This window comes from Bufo bufo, chromosome 2 (genome assembly GCF_905171765.1).
Source record: "Bufo bufo chromosome 2, aBufBuf1.1, whole genome shotgun sequence".
NCBI lineage: Eukaryota > Metazoa > Chordata > Amphibia > Anura > Bufonidae > Bufo > Bufo bufo.
The window spans coordinates 679079625-679093157 of record NC_053390.1 but is presented as its reverse complement, the minus strand read 5'-3'; the positions used below and the strand labels follow the sequence as shown (position 1 = coordinate 679093157).

Sequence of the window (13533 nt, the reverse complement as noted above, 5' to 3'; positions counted from 1 at the left end):
TGGCACAGTGCCAACTGGACATGATAATTGCAAGGCAATATCGTTAAATCTTTGCTATGGAAACACAGATTTTCATAAATTAGTATTCATGGGAATTTCTATGACTCTTTATTAGGCACATCAAGATTATGAACATGTTCCTATTCATGTTTTCATCATTCAAGTTATTCTTTCACTTCTTTGTTAAATTTTTCCCCGAGCTGTCTCTCAATAGTCTTGTCCATCACCAGCACAAATTGCAAGCAAGGCCTTCTCATAGTGTCCTGAAGCAAAGTGCTGAAAAGGAATTTATAATAGGTTATTTTGGTTCTTACATTATCCTCATTGATATGATTTATATGCGGACTGTTCAAAGCTTACAGTTTCCCCAAGTGTCGTCACCTAGCATTCTTAGATTTAGTGTCGCAACTTAAAGATTCTAGGCCCCAATGCCATTTATTATATGTTTCTCTGCCTAAACGGTAGAAGGTGCCTTTGGGCTCCCTCAGGTTCCAGGCCCAGATACGACTGCTACAATTGCAAGCCTTATAGCTATGCCCTGCTTTGATTCCTGAAAGAAAATCTCTATAATTATGCAGTCATGCAGGATTAAAGGATATATCAATTTACTGCATATCTATATGATGCTAAAAAGGTGACCTTCACCATCCTATCTGTTGTATCGTAAAAACTGATATGCCCCATATAAAGGAAACATTTTCTAAGTATGTTATTAAAAAAGATGTAAAAAAGTACTTCACAAATGTCAAGTACTTTATGAAAATGACATGATTCCCTGCAGGACTTGGGTCCAAACTTCTGGGCAATGGAGTACTGGCATGTCAAGTGGTGCACCCATAACCATCCTGATGGCATACAGCATCAGAGCCGCAAGGTCTCCTTAGTCCTGATTAGTCTCGGGCAAATCATAGCTCCGAAGACGATTTGTTAAAACATAGAAACATAGAATGTGTCGGCAGATAAGAACCATTTGGCCCATCTAGTCTGCCCAATATAAAAAAACTTTGATTTTAATTAAAATGTATGGTGTACAGAGAGGTATTAAAAGCAAAGTTGAATCTATGATCCAAAGCTCGTCTCACTCAAGACTAGTCCTGATGTTTCACTGGAAGCATTTATACTAGACCAAAGGTATCCACGTAACTGAAAGCATCAGGTAGGGTTGGGATACAATATCTTTATTGTGGATACATATATTGTATGCCAACCCTCCCTTAAGTATGTTCCTGATCCGAGCAGCATGCAGACCTTCTTTCTTTATCCACTAAACTCAAGTTACAGGTTGGCCCGTCTGGTACCTGACTCATACCTCCCTATGAGTGCTTCTCTTTGCTATTCTTCCATTATGGAAGTGGTCATCAGCATGCGGGAGGTATGGGGAGCGGTGAGGGAAATGCTACGCTAACTCTAAAACAGCCTGCTTGGTCTTCTTCTGGGCTCCGCTCTTTACTGTGTTCTGACTGCATACAGTGTTAGGACGTAGTGCACCTAGGCACACACTGTGACCTGACACTGTGCCTATGTCAGTTCACAGTGCAGTGCTGGCTGGAAGAAGACCGGGGAGCGGTAAGTCAGTTGCAGAGCTGTCCGGAGCAAGAGAGGTAAGTATACAGTCAGGTCCATAAATATTGGAACACCGGCACAATTCTAACATTTTTGGCTCTATACACCACCGCAATGGATTTGAAATAAAAAGAACAAGATGTGCTTTAACTGCAGATTGTCAGCTTTCACCGTGTCACCGTGAACAGTGTAGGAATTACAACAGTTTGCATATGTGCCTCCCACTTGTTAAGAAACCAAAAGTAATGGGACAGAATAATAATCATAAATCAAACTTTCACTTTTTAATACTTGGTTGCAAATCCTTTGCAGTCAATTACAGCCTGAAGTCTGGAACGCATAGACATCACCAGATGCTAGGTTTCATCCCTGTGATGCTCTGCCAGGCCTCTACTGCAACTGTCTTAGGTTCCTGCTTGTTCTTGGGGCATTTTCCTTCAGTTTTTTCTTCAGCAAGTGAAATGCTTGCTCACTCGGATTCAGGTCAGGTGATTGACTTGGCCATTGCATAACATTCCACTTCTTTCCCTTAAAAAACTCTTTGGTTGCTTTTGCAGTATGCTTTGGGTCATTGTCCATCTGCACTGTGAAGCGCCGTCTAATGAGTTCTGAAGCATTTGGCTGAATATGAGCAGATAATATTGCCCGAAACACTTCAGAATTCATCCTGCTGCTTTTGTCAGCATTCACATCATCAATAAATACAAGAGAACCAGTTCAATTGGCAGCCACACATGCCACACCATGACACTACCACCACCATGCTTCACTAATGAGGTGGTATACTTAGGATCATGAGCAGTTCCTTTCCTTCTCCATACTCTTCTCTTCCCATCACTCTGGTACAAGTTGATCTTGGTCTCATCTGTCCATAGGATGTTGTTCCAGAACTGTGAAGGCTTTTTCAGATGTCGTTTGGCAAACTCTAATCTGGCCTTCCTATTTTTGAGGCTCACCAATGGTTTACATCTTGTGGTGAACCCTCTGTATTCACTCTGGTGAATTCTTCTTCTCTTGATTGTTGACTTTGACACACATACACCTACCTCCTGGAGAGTGTTCTTGATCTGGCCAACTGTTGTGAAGGGTGTTTTCTTCACCATGGAAAGAATTCTTCGGTCATCCACCACAGTTGTTTTCCGTGGTCTTCCGGGTCTTTTGGTGTTGCTGAGCTCACCGGTGCGTTCCTTCTTTTTAAGAATGTTTCAAACAGTTGTTTTGGCCACACCTAATGTTTTTGCTATCTCTCTGATGGGTTTGTTTTGTTTTTTCAGCCTAATGATGGCTTGCTTCACTGATAGTGACAGCTCTTTGGATCTCATCTTGAGAGTTGACAGCAACAGATTCCAAATGCAAATAGCACACTTGAAATGAACTCTAGATCTGTTATCTGCTCATTGTAATTGGGATAATGAGGGAATAACACACACCTGGCCGTGGAACAGCTGAGAAGCCATTGTCCCATTACTTTTGGTTCCTTAACAAGTGGGAGGCACATATGCAAACTGTTGTAATTCCTACACCGTTCACCTGATTTGAATGTAAATACCCTCAAATTATAGCTGACAGTCTGGAGTTAAAGCACATCTTGTTCGTTTCATTTCAAATCCATTGTGGTGGTGTATAGAGCCAAAAAGGTTAGAATTGTGCCAATTTCCCAATATTTATGGACCTGTCTGTATTTATATATTTATTGTGTAATGTTGGATCTGAGGTCTGATGGAGGACTGATCTGAGGCTGATAGGGGTCTTACCTGAGGCTCTGATCTGATGCTAATGGGGGTCTGATCTGAGGCTTATGGGGGCTAGGGGGTCTGAGGAGGGGCTGATCTGAGGCTGATGGAGCTTGGGGGTCTGATTTTTGAGGTGTGATGAAGAATAGTGGTCTGATGAGGATTGGGGGTGTGATCTGAGGTCTGATGAAATGTATTTTTTTCTTATTTTCATTCTAGGTGCCTCTTATAGTCTGGGTACTAATACGGTTATAGGGTGGCCAACGAAAGTAGCCTCCCTCCAATATCACAAACACTATCTTCAACTTCAATGTTGAAGAGCTGAAAGCAGTAGCAGCCAACATAATCCAACGTGCCCAAAGATGCATAGATGTGAACGAGGAACACTTTGAGCATTTTTGTGACTTGTAGGTAATAAAAAAAACAAAAAACAATCCACTTGATCATTCATCGTCAGACGGACTATTTTTCGGTGGGCTACCCTGTAGTAAGTTCTAGGCAACAACCTAATATTGGCTCATGGGTGACAAGCTGATAAAATGAGGGTTTTTGTCACTACTTTATTCTTCCTTCAGTGAGGAAAGCATAATGTTGATACCTGGTTCCCTTATAGAAGTCAGTATCTCATTTCCCTATAGTGTGTCCTTTATACTATTTTTCCATTATAATAAAAAGTTTATTTTAGCCTCTTATTGAAGACATAAACTTTAGAAATGAATGGGTAGACAAGTATCAGCAGTGCCACATGAAATTAGCAGGGTTCTTGCGTATATAGTGTGGATTTTAATATCTAGCGTAACATCTCTTTGCAAATAAAAAAAGCCAAAAGAGACATTTGCTGAAAAGTCTTACTAAATCAGATGGGAAAAAAAGTAAATTTGCTGTTTTAATAGCATTTGACATTTTACATATGCGACGTGCTGCAAATCAGCAACATGGGCAAATAGGATTATTACCCCTTCTAGCTAAAATGTGCTGCAACTGAGATGTTTTATATTAGGAAATGACAAAAAAGCAACCCATAAATCTTTATTGTGAATTAAATATGTGATGAACACCATATGGCATTTGTTGTATCGACAATAAACAGTGCAGGAAGCCATAGAATGAAGATCTGGAGAAAAAGAATGCTTCTTTGTATCCTCTCTACATAAAATCTTAATGTAATTCTTCCGCATTATTTGCAGATAGGAGTAAGCTTAAGGAGTTCAGAAAGTGCTGACTTAAAGGGGTTAGACAGGCCCTTGTCATATGCCCTATTCTAGTATGTTTAGCTGATATAGGGGACACTCAAAATTCACTCTGTTATCTACTTAATGAGAGATAGAAAGCAGAATAGATGTCTCATAGTATGAGAACACCAACACTGTGGAAATAAAATTATATTGCATTAACTAGAATTAGAGTTACTTTTAAGGCTACGTTCACATCTCCGGTGAATGTTTCCGACAGGCTGTTCCGGTAGAGAACAGCCTGCCTGTGTACACCAGATCCGGCATTACTGGATTCAACAGGAACGCTTGTTAGCGATAATCTGGCAGTGTATTACTGCCGCAGATTACTCGATGAACGAGCAAACGCTTGTTATTTAGGCAATCCGGATTTCTAAGCATACTTAAAAATCATTGTTTGCTGGCAGCAGATCATGCTGTGTAATCACAATTAGTCAGTATGGGGATGAGCGATGGCATAACGATTGCGCCTCCCTATGCTGTGGAGGAGATCGCTGCATGTAATAACAGCAGTCTCCTCCACTAATAAACAGGCGACTGCCGGGAAGGAACACTTTCCTCCTGACAATTGCCTGCTACATAGCTGTATGTAATATAGCCCTGAGCTCCACAGGCGTTCTTTCCCCACATATTGGTTTTTGCTTTGTCAGCTGTTTGACCTTATACAGACTGAGGTGTGTTTTCCTAAATCAGGTCCAATTAACTGAATTTACCGCAGGTAGACTCCGATCAAGATGTAGGAACATCTCAAAGAGTATCAAGAGAAAAAAGAAACCCCCAGAACAAAACTTCAAGTGTCATAGCAAAGGGTCTGAATACCCAATGTCCATGCAACATATTTTCGTTTTTCACTTTCATATTATGGGGTATTGAGTGGATTAAAGGGGACAAAAATGATTTTTATTTTATTTTAGCACAAGGCTACAACATAAAATGTGAAAGGGTCTGAACAGTTTCCGAATGCATTGTATTACTGTGCATAGGGAGAAGGTTTCAATCATTGACTAAAGAGCAGGGCTGGGTAGGGGTATTCTCGTTGCCTGCCAATACGAGGGCCCACAGCACATTTCCAGCCCTGTAACTAGTAAATGATAAATTTGTAGAAACTACATTATGCACACATAAAAGACAACACTAGAATCAGCATGTCTGCGTTTTGGTCAGTGATTTCCATCAGTGATTCCTAGCTAAACCCAGGAGTTGAGTCTACAAAGAAATAAGGTATAATGGGAAGATTTGCACCTGTTCTGTGTATTTGACCTGCACTTGGTTTTGGCTCACAATCATTGATGGACATCACTGACCAAGCACAGACAAACTAACATGTTAACTAGGACTTATGCTGCCTGTTCCAGTGCTGCTCTGGTCCCTGCTGTTGTCCACTTCCTGTCATGGCTTCACCCACTGGAAATGCCTGCTCAGCTATTCACTGACTGAGGCAAGTCATTCAATGGCTTCCAGAGGTCAATGCAGAAACCAAAAAGATGGAGTGAATATCATGTGAGAGACTCCATTGTCCTTGTGCAATAACATGGTAGGTACTTACAGTGATTTATTTAGGCACTAACTGATGATAAAGGGAGATAGAAAAAGCAGTATGACCAGAGAAATAAATTTACCTTAATGTCATGGTGGAGGGATTTTCCACATCTCTCCTTGTATTTCTGCCTAATAGTCAGGAGATCTATTTCACTTCTAGCTATGATGGTCCTTATAATTGTTTTATTGTGGAAACCAAAATCCTAAAGTGAACAAGGGACAAATCCATGTTACATATGACAGTATTGTACAGCAACTTTACCACAATTATTACAACTGAAGAACCCTTTCTTAGAAGCCCAGGTTGTCCCTGCAGTTCAGCTTCCCTAACCTCCATTAAAGGGGTTATCCTACAAAAAATATTCTACAGTTTTCAAACCAGCACCTGGATCTGAATACTTTTGTAATTGCATGTAATTAAACATTTTGTATAGCCACTGAGTTATTTAATAAAATATATCTGTATAGTGCCACTTAATTACTTATTTCTTTGTCCGGCTCACTGAGATGGTCGCACATTCTCAGTTTCATCCTTCAACTGCCTCCTGAGCTGTGATAGGGAGAGCATGGACACGCCTCCTGAGCTGTGATAGGGAGAGCATGGACACACCTCCTGAGCTGTGATAGGGAGAGCTGAGATACACCTCCTGAGCTGTGATGGGGAGAGCTGAGATACACCTCTTGAGCTGTGATAGGGAGAGCTGAGACACGCCTCCTGTGCTTCAGCAGTAAAGACACTCCCCTTGAGCCATCAGCTTGATATAAATCTAGCAGATCAATGAATGTGGAGATCTCTGGATCCATGTGAGGTACAGGGCTGGTTCTAGCTTTGCTAGAAAGAGATTGTCATGTACTATATGATGTCTGATATAAATTTTTTACATTATTCATGGAATACCCCCTTTAATCAGCTGTTTACATTGAGGCAGCTACTCCTCTGCAATAGTAATACAACGCCCATTCAGATGAACGTGTGACCATGATATTAAACAGTCCAAGTTCAAGAGTGGGAGCCTCTCGGTTGACTAACAGGCCTTATGCAAATGGTTGTCCTAAACAAGTTCAAGAGGATACCACAACAAGTAATTAAAGCGTACTGTTACTGAGCCACACCAGGTAGCACTATCTGTACAGAAAGATAGACTTTTGTACCTCAGTGATACACAGTCCGTTCTTCCCCTTAATTACAAATACGTTGACAATGTCTGTAAATGTGGTTGGGTGATGATTAATTAGATAATTAGATCAGTTTCTGTATTTACTTATTGGCAGGAAAATTGTCTCTTGGGTCTGGAACTTGAATCCACAGAAAGTTTTCTACATCACTCTTTTTTTCTCTGCTCTAATTTTTTTCTTTTCTGAAGTATCATTGTAAAAACACAATGCCATCTGTGATGAAGTGTGATTCATTCTGCCTGCTATATAAGTGCTAAAACTCTGTGTATTGTATAACGGTCACGAAGAGGCTTTATGTATTGTTGGTTGCTTAAAGGGGTTGTGTCACAAAACATATACTAAATTTTTCAAACCAGCTCCTTGATCTGAATACTTTTGTAATTGAATGTAATTAAAAATTTAGTATAATTTAGTATTCTGCAAAATGTATCTGTATAGTGCCACCTGCTTTTTGATCTTTTCCTTAATATTTTGTCTTTCTCACTGAGCTGCTGAGGTGCTAAGTTTAAATCTTCAACTGCAACCAGTCACATGTTCTGTTAGAAGCTGTGTCAGTTACAGAGAGAGATAGAGAGAGAGAGCTGCAGCACAGAGGACATGCCCCCTGAGCTGCCAGGCTGAAGATAATCTTGCAGAGCAATTGTAGAAGTGAATTTGGAGATCTCTGGATCCATGTGAGGTACAGGGCTGGTTCTAGCTTTGTTAGAAAGGTATTGTCGTGTACTATATGATTTCTATTTTTGACATCAATCATGGCATAACCCCTTTAAGTGCTCCCTATATTATATATTGGTCCATAGAAGACAGCTGTATTGTAAAGTAGTGTTAGAGGATATTTTATCAGTATATTTAGCTTAGGCAGGGTACTGTGTATGGAAACTTATTGGCAAAGCGCTATGGGTAAAAATATGCAAAGAGGTATCTCCCAGGGAAAGAGAACCACCTCGCTAGTGCCATCTTTTGGAGGTGGCTCCCTATGAGTCAAAGTCCGATTTTTTTAAATTAATTTTTTTTTTTTTTTTTTAGCAAGCCTTGGGACAAAAGGGAAAATAGCTAAGCCAAATATCCATCCGCAGACAGCTGTTTCGTGGTGCTTGCCCCTTATCAGTACAGAGTAGGAATCTGGCTGGCTGAGTACCATGCCTTGGACAAAGCTTAGGCAGGGTCTCCTTAAAGTCTCCATAGACAGTTGGTCTCTTTAAGGAGAGCCAGCTGCATCTAAGGCATCACACTGATCCAGACAGAATCCTACTCTGTACTGATGAAGGGCAAGGACTCTAAAACAGCAGATGGTTATTTGGCTTGGCTTTTTTCCATTGTCATGTTGCAAGGTTTGTTAAAAAGTTGGACTTTAACTCATAGGGAGCCACTTTTAAAAGATGTCGCTAGCAAGTGATTTTTTTTTTAAATCTTGGCCAACCCCATACAGTATGTTTAATCACTTGATGATAGGAGGTTTTCACTCCTTAACAGGGTTTTCTCATAAAACATTGTAAGGGACAAACCAATTTCGGCTTTCCTATTGGATATTTGATTAAAATTGGGATCAGAAGTGGGCCCCAGTGATCAAGTCTCATAGTTTTATGACGTATTCTATTAATTGTTCATATAACACGCTGATGGGGATACATATGTAATGAGCAAAGAACATGTATGTATATATATATATATATATTTGCAAATACCGCAGCAGCACAGTCAGACAATGTGCACTGGGTGCAGATCCTCTTGGAGGACGGCTTCTCCTCCACGATGTATACTTTCCAAAAAACGAGGCAGCACTTCCAGATTTAGTTGAAAGGGTGAAGACCCCAAACTTTAATTAAGTTTGGGGTCTTCACCCTTTCAACTAAATCTGGAAGTGCTGCCTCGTTTTTTGGAAAGTATATAATATATATATTTTTATTTTATTTCTTTTTTTGCTTTTTTGTTTTAGGCATCTTGCACTTGTGCATAAGTGCATGATGCCTAAAGTGTTTCTTCAAGAGCATAGCATAGCTCTGTAGTATGAAATATGAGGGAGCATATTACAATTTATTTCTTTTTTTTTCTGCTGGATTAAAAAATGCTGTATTCCTCCATACTGAATTGATATATAAGTTTAGTAGAACCCCAAAAACTTCCATCTGTGCCATATCACAGCTTTGTACTTGTCAGATATTGTATGGATCTTTAAGAGCCGTCTGTACAGAGATCTAGAAGGGTTATAAATGCCTTAAGATCAAAAATCTGCAGTCAAGTAATTGTTGTGTTCATTACAACTTTTAACACCAGGTGGCAGCAAAGTCCATGCTTTAGGTGAATACTGTAGATGTAGAATTTGCAAACTAGAATTTTCTAAAGCAATTGTGTATTGCTTATATCTGCTCAGAACAAGTCACTATTATCCTTAAAATATCATTTTACAGCTAGTGCAGTGTAGTAATGGACTGGATGAGCCACGTGACTTGTATCCAATGTATTATATTTTTAGATTCTGTACCACCTGGTAAAACATATGGCTTAACACTGTTTTAATTCATCTGTTGTCAGTCAGACCCAATCATCGAGACCTCTAGCAATCAGCTCCACTCAGGAGGACTTGCAGTATTCCTTTGGGTTGTCTGAAGTGGGCAGTAGCTTTAATTATAGTTATATTGTTGATGAGTAACACATTGCTGTAAGGATAATGTCACACGTGGAATATTTGCTCCAAGAAAATTGTACATATGAGAGGGGATGTTTCTGCAGCAAATAAGTTGATTCAAATAAATTTGACACAGAAATTTGTGCAGCAAGCCTGCCACATGTGAATGATGCTTTCGAGCCATGGATCCCGAAAACCTCATCCAATCCAGATCACCTCTGAACTAGGAAGCAATGTTTGCCCATTAGCTTGTATAAATGTATACTAAAGAATAGCCACTTACATGAATTGCAGAGTGCAACCTGTACGCAAAATACGATGGCCTGTCTCGAACACAAGACACTGAAAAATATACAAAAGATAAATGTTATGACCTCATATTTGGCTCCAAAAGGTTTACAGCATCAATAAGCACCGTATGTAACCATGTATAAGTACACCAGCTAGAGCACAAGCAGGCCATTAGACATAGACATCATACATAGTCCACAGCCATTATTGCTAATGTTTGGTAAATTGATTGTATTCAGTTTTGTAATTAAATTTAAGTAGTAATCACACTAATGCCTAATAGCTGCAAGCAAAATAATAGGTGTTGTCAAGGCAACAAATGCTACCTTGACCCCGGACCACCGTACACTCAGCTGGCACCTTAAGGCCACCATACACATTAGACTATTGTCATTCAAACCTGCCGTTTTCAGCGGGAAAGGATGACAATTTTATGTGTATGGGAAGCTCCTGACCCCCAAGATCATTTAGACTGAGCACAATCAAATTACGCCCAATGTTTCTGTTCTTCCAGGATATAACCCTCTACCAGTAGAATGTTTAGCTGATAGCTATTGATTATGTGTGGCACACAAAGTTTTGAAAAATTCCATTCAGCAGCTTCGCCAAATTTTTCCAAGAAATTAGATTCATTGTGAATTAATTAGTCACAAATTACTATAAATCAGGTACACCCAGGTCACTGTGCCTTAGGGTACGGCCACATGGAGCGGCCATGCTGTGGACGGGTTGCGACCATGCTGCGGTGAAGTTGCAAATTGAAGTTTTCCTATACTTTGGACTGAATTCCGCTTTAAATGCTTTGTTCGCTCAACACTAGTGAGCACCTTAAAGGGGTTGGCTGCCATTTGGGGAATTTTTGCAAACCCTCCTCCTGGCTAGACCAGCAAAATGGAAACCTACTTGCCTGCTCCCCGCTGATGGATCCCAGCTCCTTCACTACCTTTCATCAGCTGCCTCGCTCTGGTTTGACAGCACTGCAGCCAATCACTAGTTGCAGCAGCGACCTGCCCCCTTGCATCATGTGATCAATTAACCTGACACAATAGAAGCAGGTCACTGCTGCGGGCAGTGATTGGCTGCTGCAATATCAAAGTCGATTGAAAGCAGGAGACCAAACGAGGTAGCTAAAGATGGGGAGCAGGAAATTATGTTCTTTTTTGCAGGTCTGACCAGGATGTAGTGTGCCAAAAAACCCCAAAAGGTGGCCAACCCCTTTAAGGACCTGTTTAAATAGCAGTTTATGATGTGGTTCCTGTACAAAACGCCTTGGTGTTCTTTCACATTTTGGCTCCATTCAGTGGTGCTAAACTGCAAGTGGCCTTGTGGCATTCAAAGAGGTTTTCCAGCCTTAGGGCTTTTTAACTAGCCGAAGGAGTGGGTCCTTACCACTTCATTCCAGTGTCCTGGCACTTGTACAAAAATTTACTATCCTTGGCCAGTAAACTTTTGGCTAGGGCCATGTGTGTCGCTGCAGCCAATGACTAGCCTCAGCGGGGACGTGTCCACAAGCAGTATGTCACTGCTGGGAGAAATGACTCTTGGGGACATGTCACTGCTGAGGCCAGTCATAGACTGGATTGGTGTGTGTCACCCAGTTTGGAAGTTTACGGGCTAGGGATCAGAAGACCATGGGGTGGTCCAGCTTGCTCGAACAGGGTGGCGAGGAGCATGATTTTTTTCATTAGGTACAAAACACAGATTAAAAATGAGCATAAGACCAGTTTCAGACGAGTCAGTTTACTGTGAGAAATAAGCTCCGTGTGGGAACATGATTTCTTGTCCTGCTCTTATAATGGGACCTCACAGCATTATAATGATTTATAATGCTGTGTGTCCCTATCTGCTATAATGTTATGTACTGATGGCAATATGTCAGTAGAATTCTCTACTGATGATGTCGGACAGGAACTGACAGCATTATGGGAAATCACATTCGCACACGGAGCTTGCTTCTCACAGTGAACTTGCTCATCTGAAACTGGCTTAGGCCTCATGCACACGGCCGTTGTTTGGGTCCGCATCCAAGCCGCCGTTTTGGCGGCTCGGATGCGGACCCATTCACTTCAATGGGGCCGCAAAAGATGCGGACAGCACTCTGTGTGGTGTCCGCATTCGTGGCTCCGTTCCGCGGCCCCGCTAAAAAATATAACATGTCCTATTCTTGTCCACGCTTTGCGGACAAGAATAGGCATTTATATTGCCGGCGCCCGTTCCACAAATTGCGGAAGGCAACACGGGCGGCTTCCGTTTTTTGCAGATCCGCGGTTTGCGGACCACAAAAAAACGGCACGGTCATGTGCATGAGGCCTTAAGAATGGAAACCCCTTTAAACCTAGATGTCAGCAGGGTCTTCTGCACAATATATTTTTTTTTACTCTGAAATCTCTAACTATATGGCCGATGTAATTAATTGGTTCCTACTGGGATCTGTCCTGTGTAGATATGTTCATACCTGCATAGTGGATATAGCAGTGATGCAGAAGTGTTGCACCATTCCCTATGCAGGTACTTACCCAAGGGAAATCATCAGTGTGTTGCGAACATTTTTAATTACAGCCTATTTATAAACGTTGTGGTGCAATGAAGGTGACAATGTAAATGCAGATGGATCAGATTTAGTATTTTGACACATATCTCTTTCCATGGTAGCATCTGACCCAACAAATATGATTTGTAGAAAGAGAAGCGGGAGTTCTTATGTACGATGACATTTCATAATAATGCATTCCGCCTCAAGCAACTTGCAGACTAAGAGAGTATTCTCCCAAGAGGAAATTACATTTATATAAATGATTCTTCTCTGTATGGATACAGAGCATTAGTCAGAGTGCAGTGTTAAGGCTTGAACATACTGTATAAATTACATCCTATTCACATTTCAAGTCCTGGCTATTATATGGTATAATTGGCCACTTCTACAGTTTAAATACTGGACATGAGATTGATTTAATCACACTAATTATATACTGGCATTATAAACGGAAGATGATTTTCTCGATTTTCTAACTACTAACCTATTGCCAAGAGTAGCTGCTGAAAGTATCCATCGAAGCATTCTTCAATGGCTGCTGCTATGTCCTGTCCGGATATATTCTGAAATTCCTGAAAAACTTAAAAAAAAATATATATATATATGTATATTTTGCAATATGTACAGTTCAGATCTTTTTTTCAATATCATTAGTGAAAATTATAAATTGTAGTTTGTTTCTATACCAACTGCTTAATACATCAGTTAATATGTGACTACCAAAACAATGGGTACATCAGTAAAGAGACAGTGTCCAACAGCAATGATACAACTAAGCACCCTGTTATTATGCCAGGTTTTGCCACACAGGTCGGAAAACCTACTTATCACCCTTGAACA

At 40.6% G+C, this 13533-nt stretch overlaps 1 protein-coding gene across 1 annotated transcript in view; it reads right to left on the bottom strand.

The window, feature by feature from the left end:
- Positions 1 to 207: 207 nt before the first annotated feature.
- ANXA10 (annexin A10) overlaps positions 208 to 13533 on the bottom strand; it is a 77596-nt gene continuing 64270 nt past the window's right edge. The window contains exons 9-12 of the mRNA XM_040419896.1: positions 13178 to 13273; positions 10153 to 10211; positions 6148 to 6270; positions 208 to 276 (exon numbers count right to left, since the gene is read on the bottom strand). Of these exons, the coding sequence (XP_040275830.1) occupies positions 208 to 276; positions 6148 to 6270; positions 10153 to 10211; positions 13178 to 13273 (347 nt within the window). The remainder of the gene's footprint in view (positions 277 to 6147; positions 6271 to 10152; positions 10212 to 13177; positions 13274 to 13533) is intronic.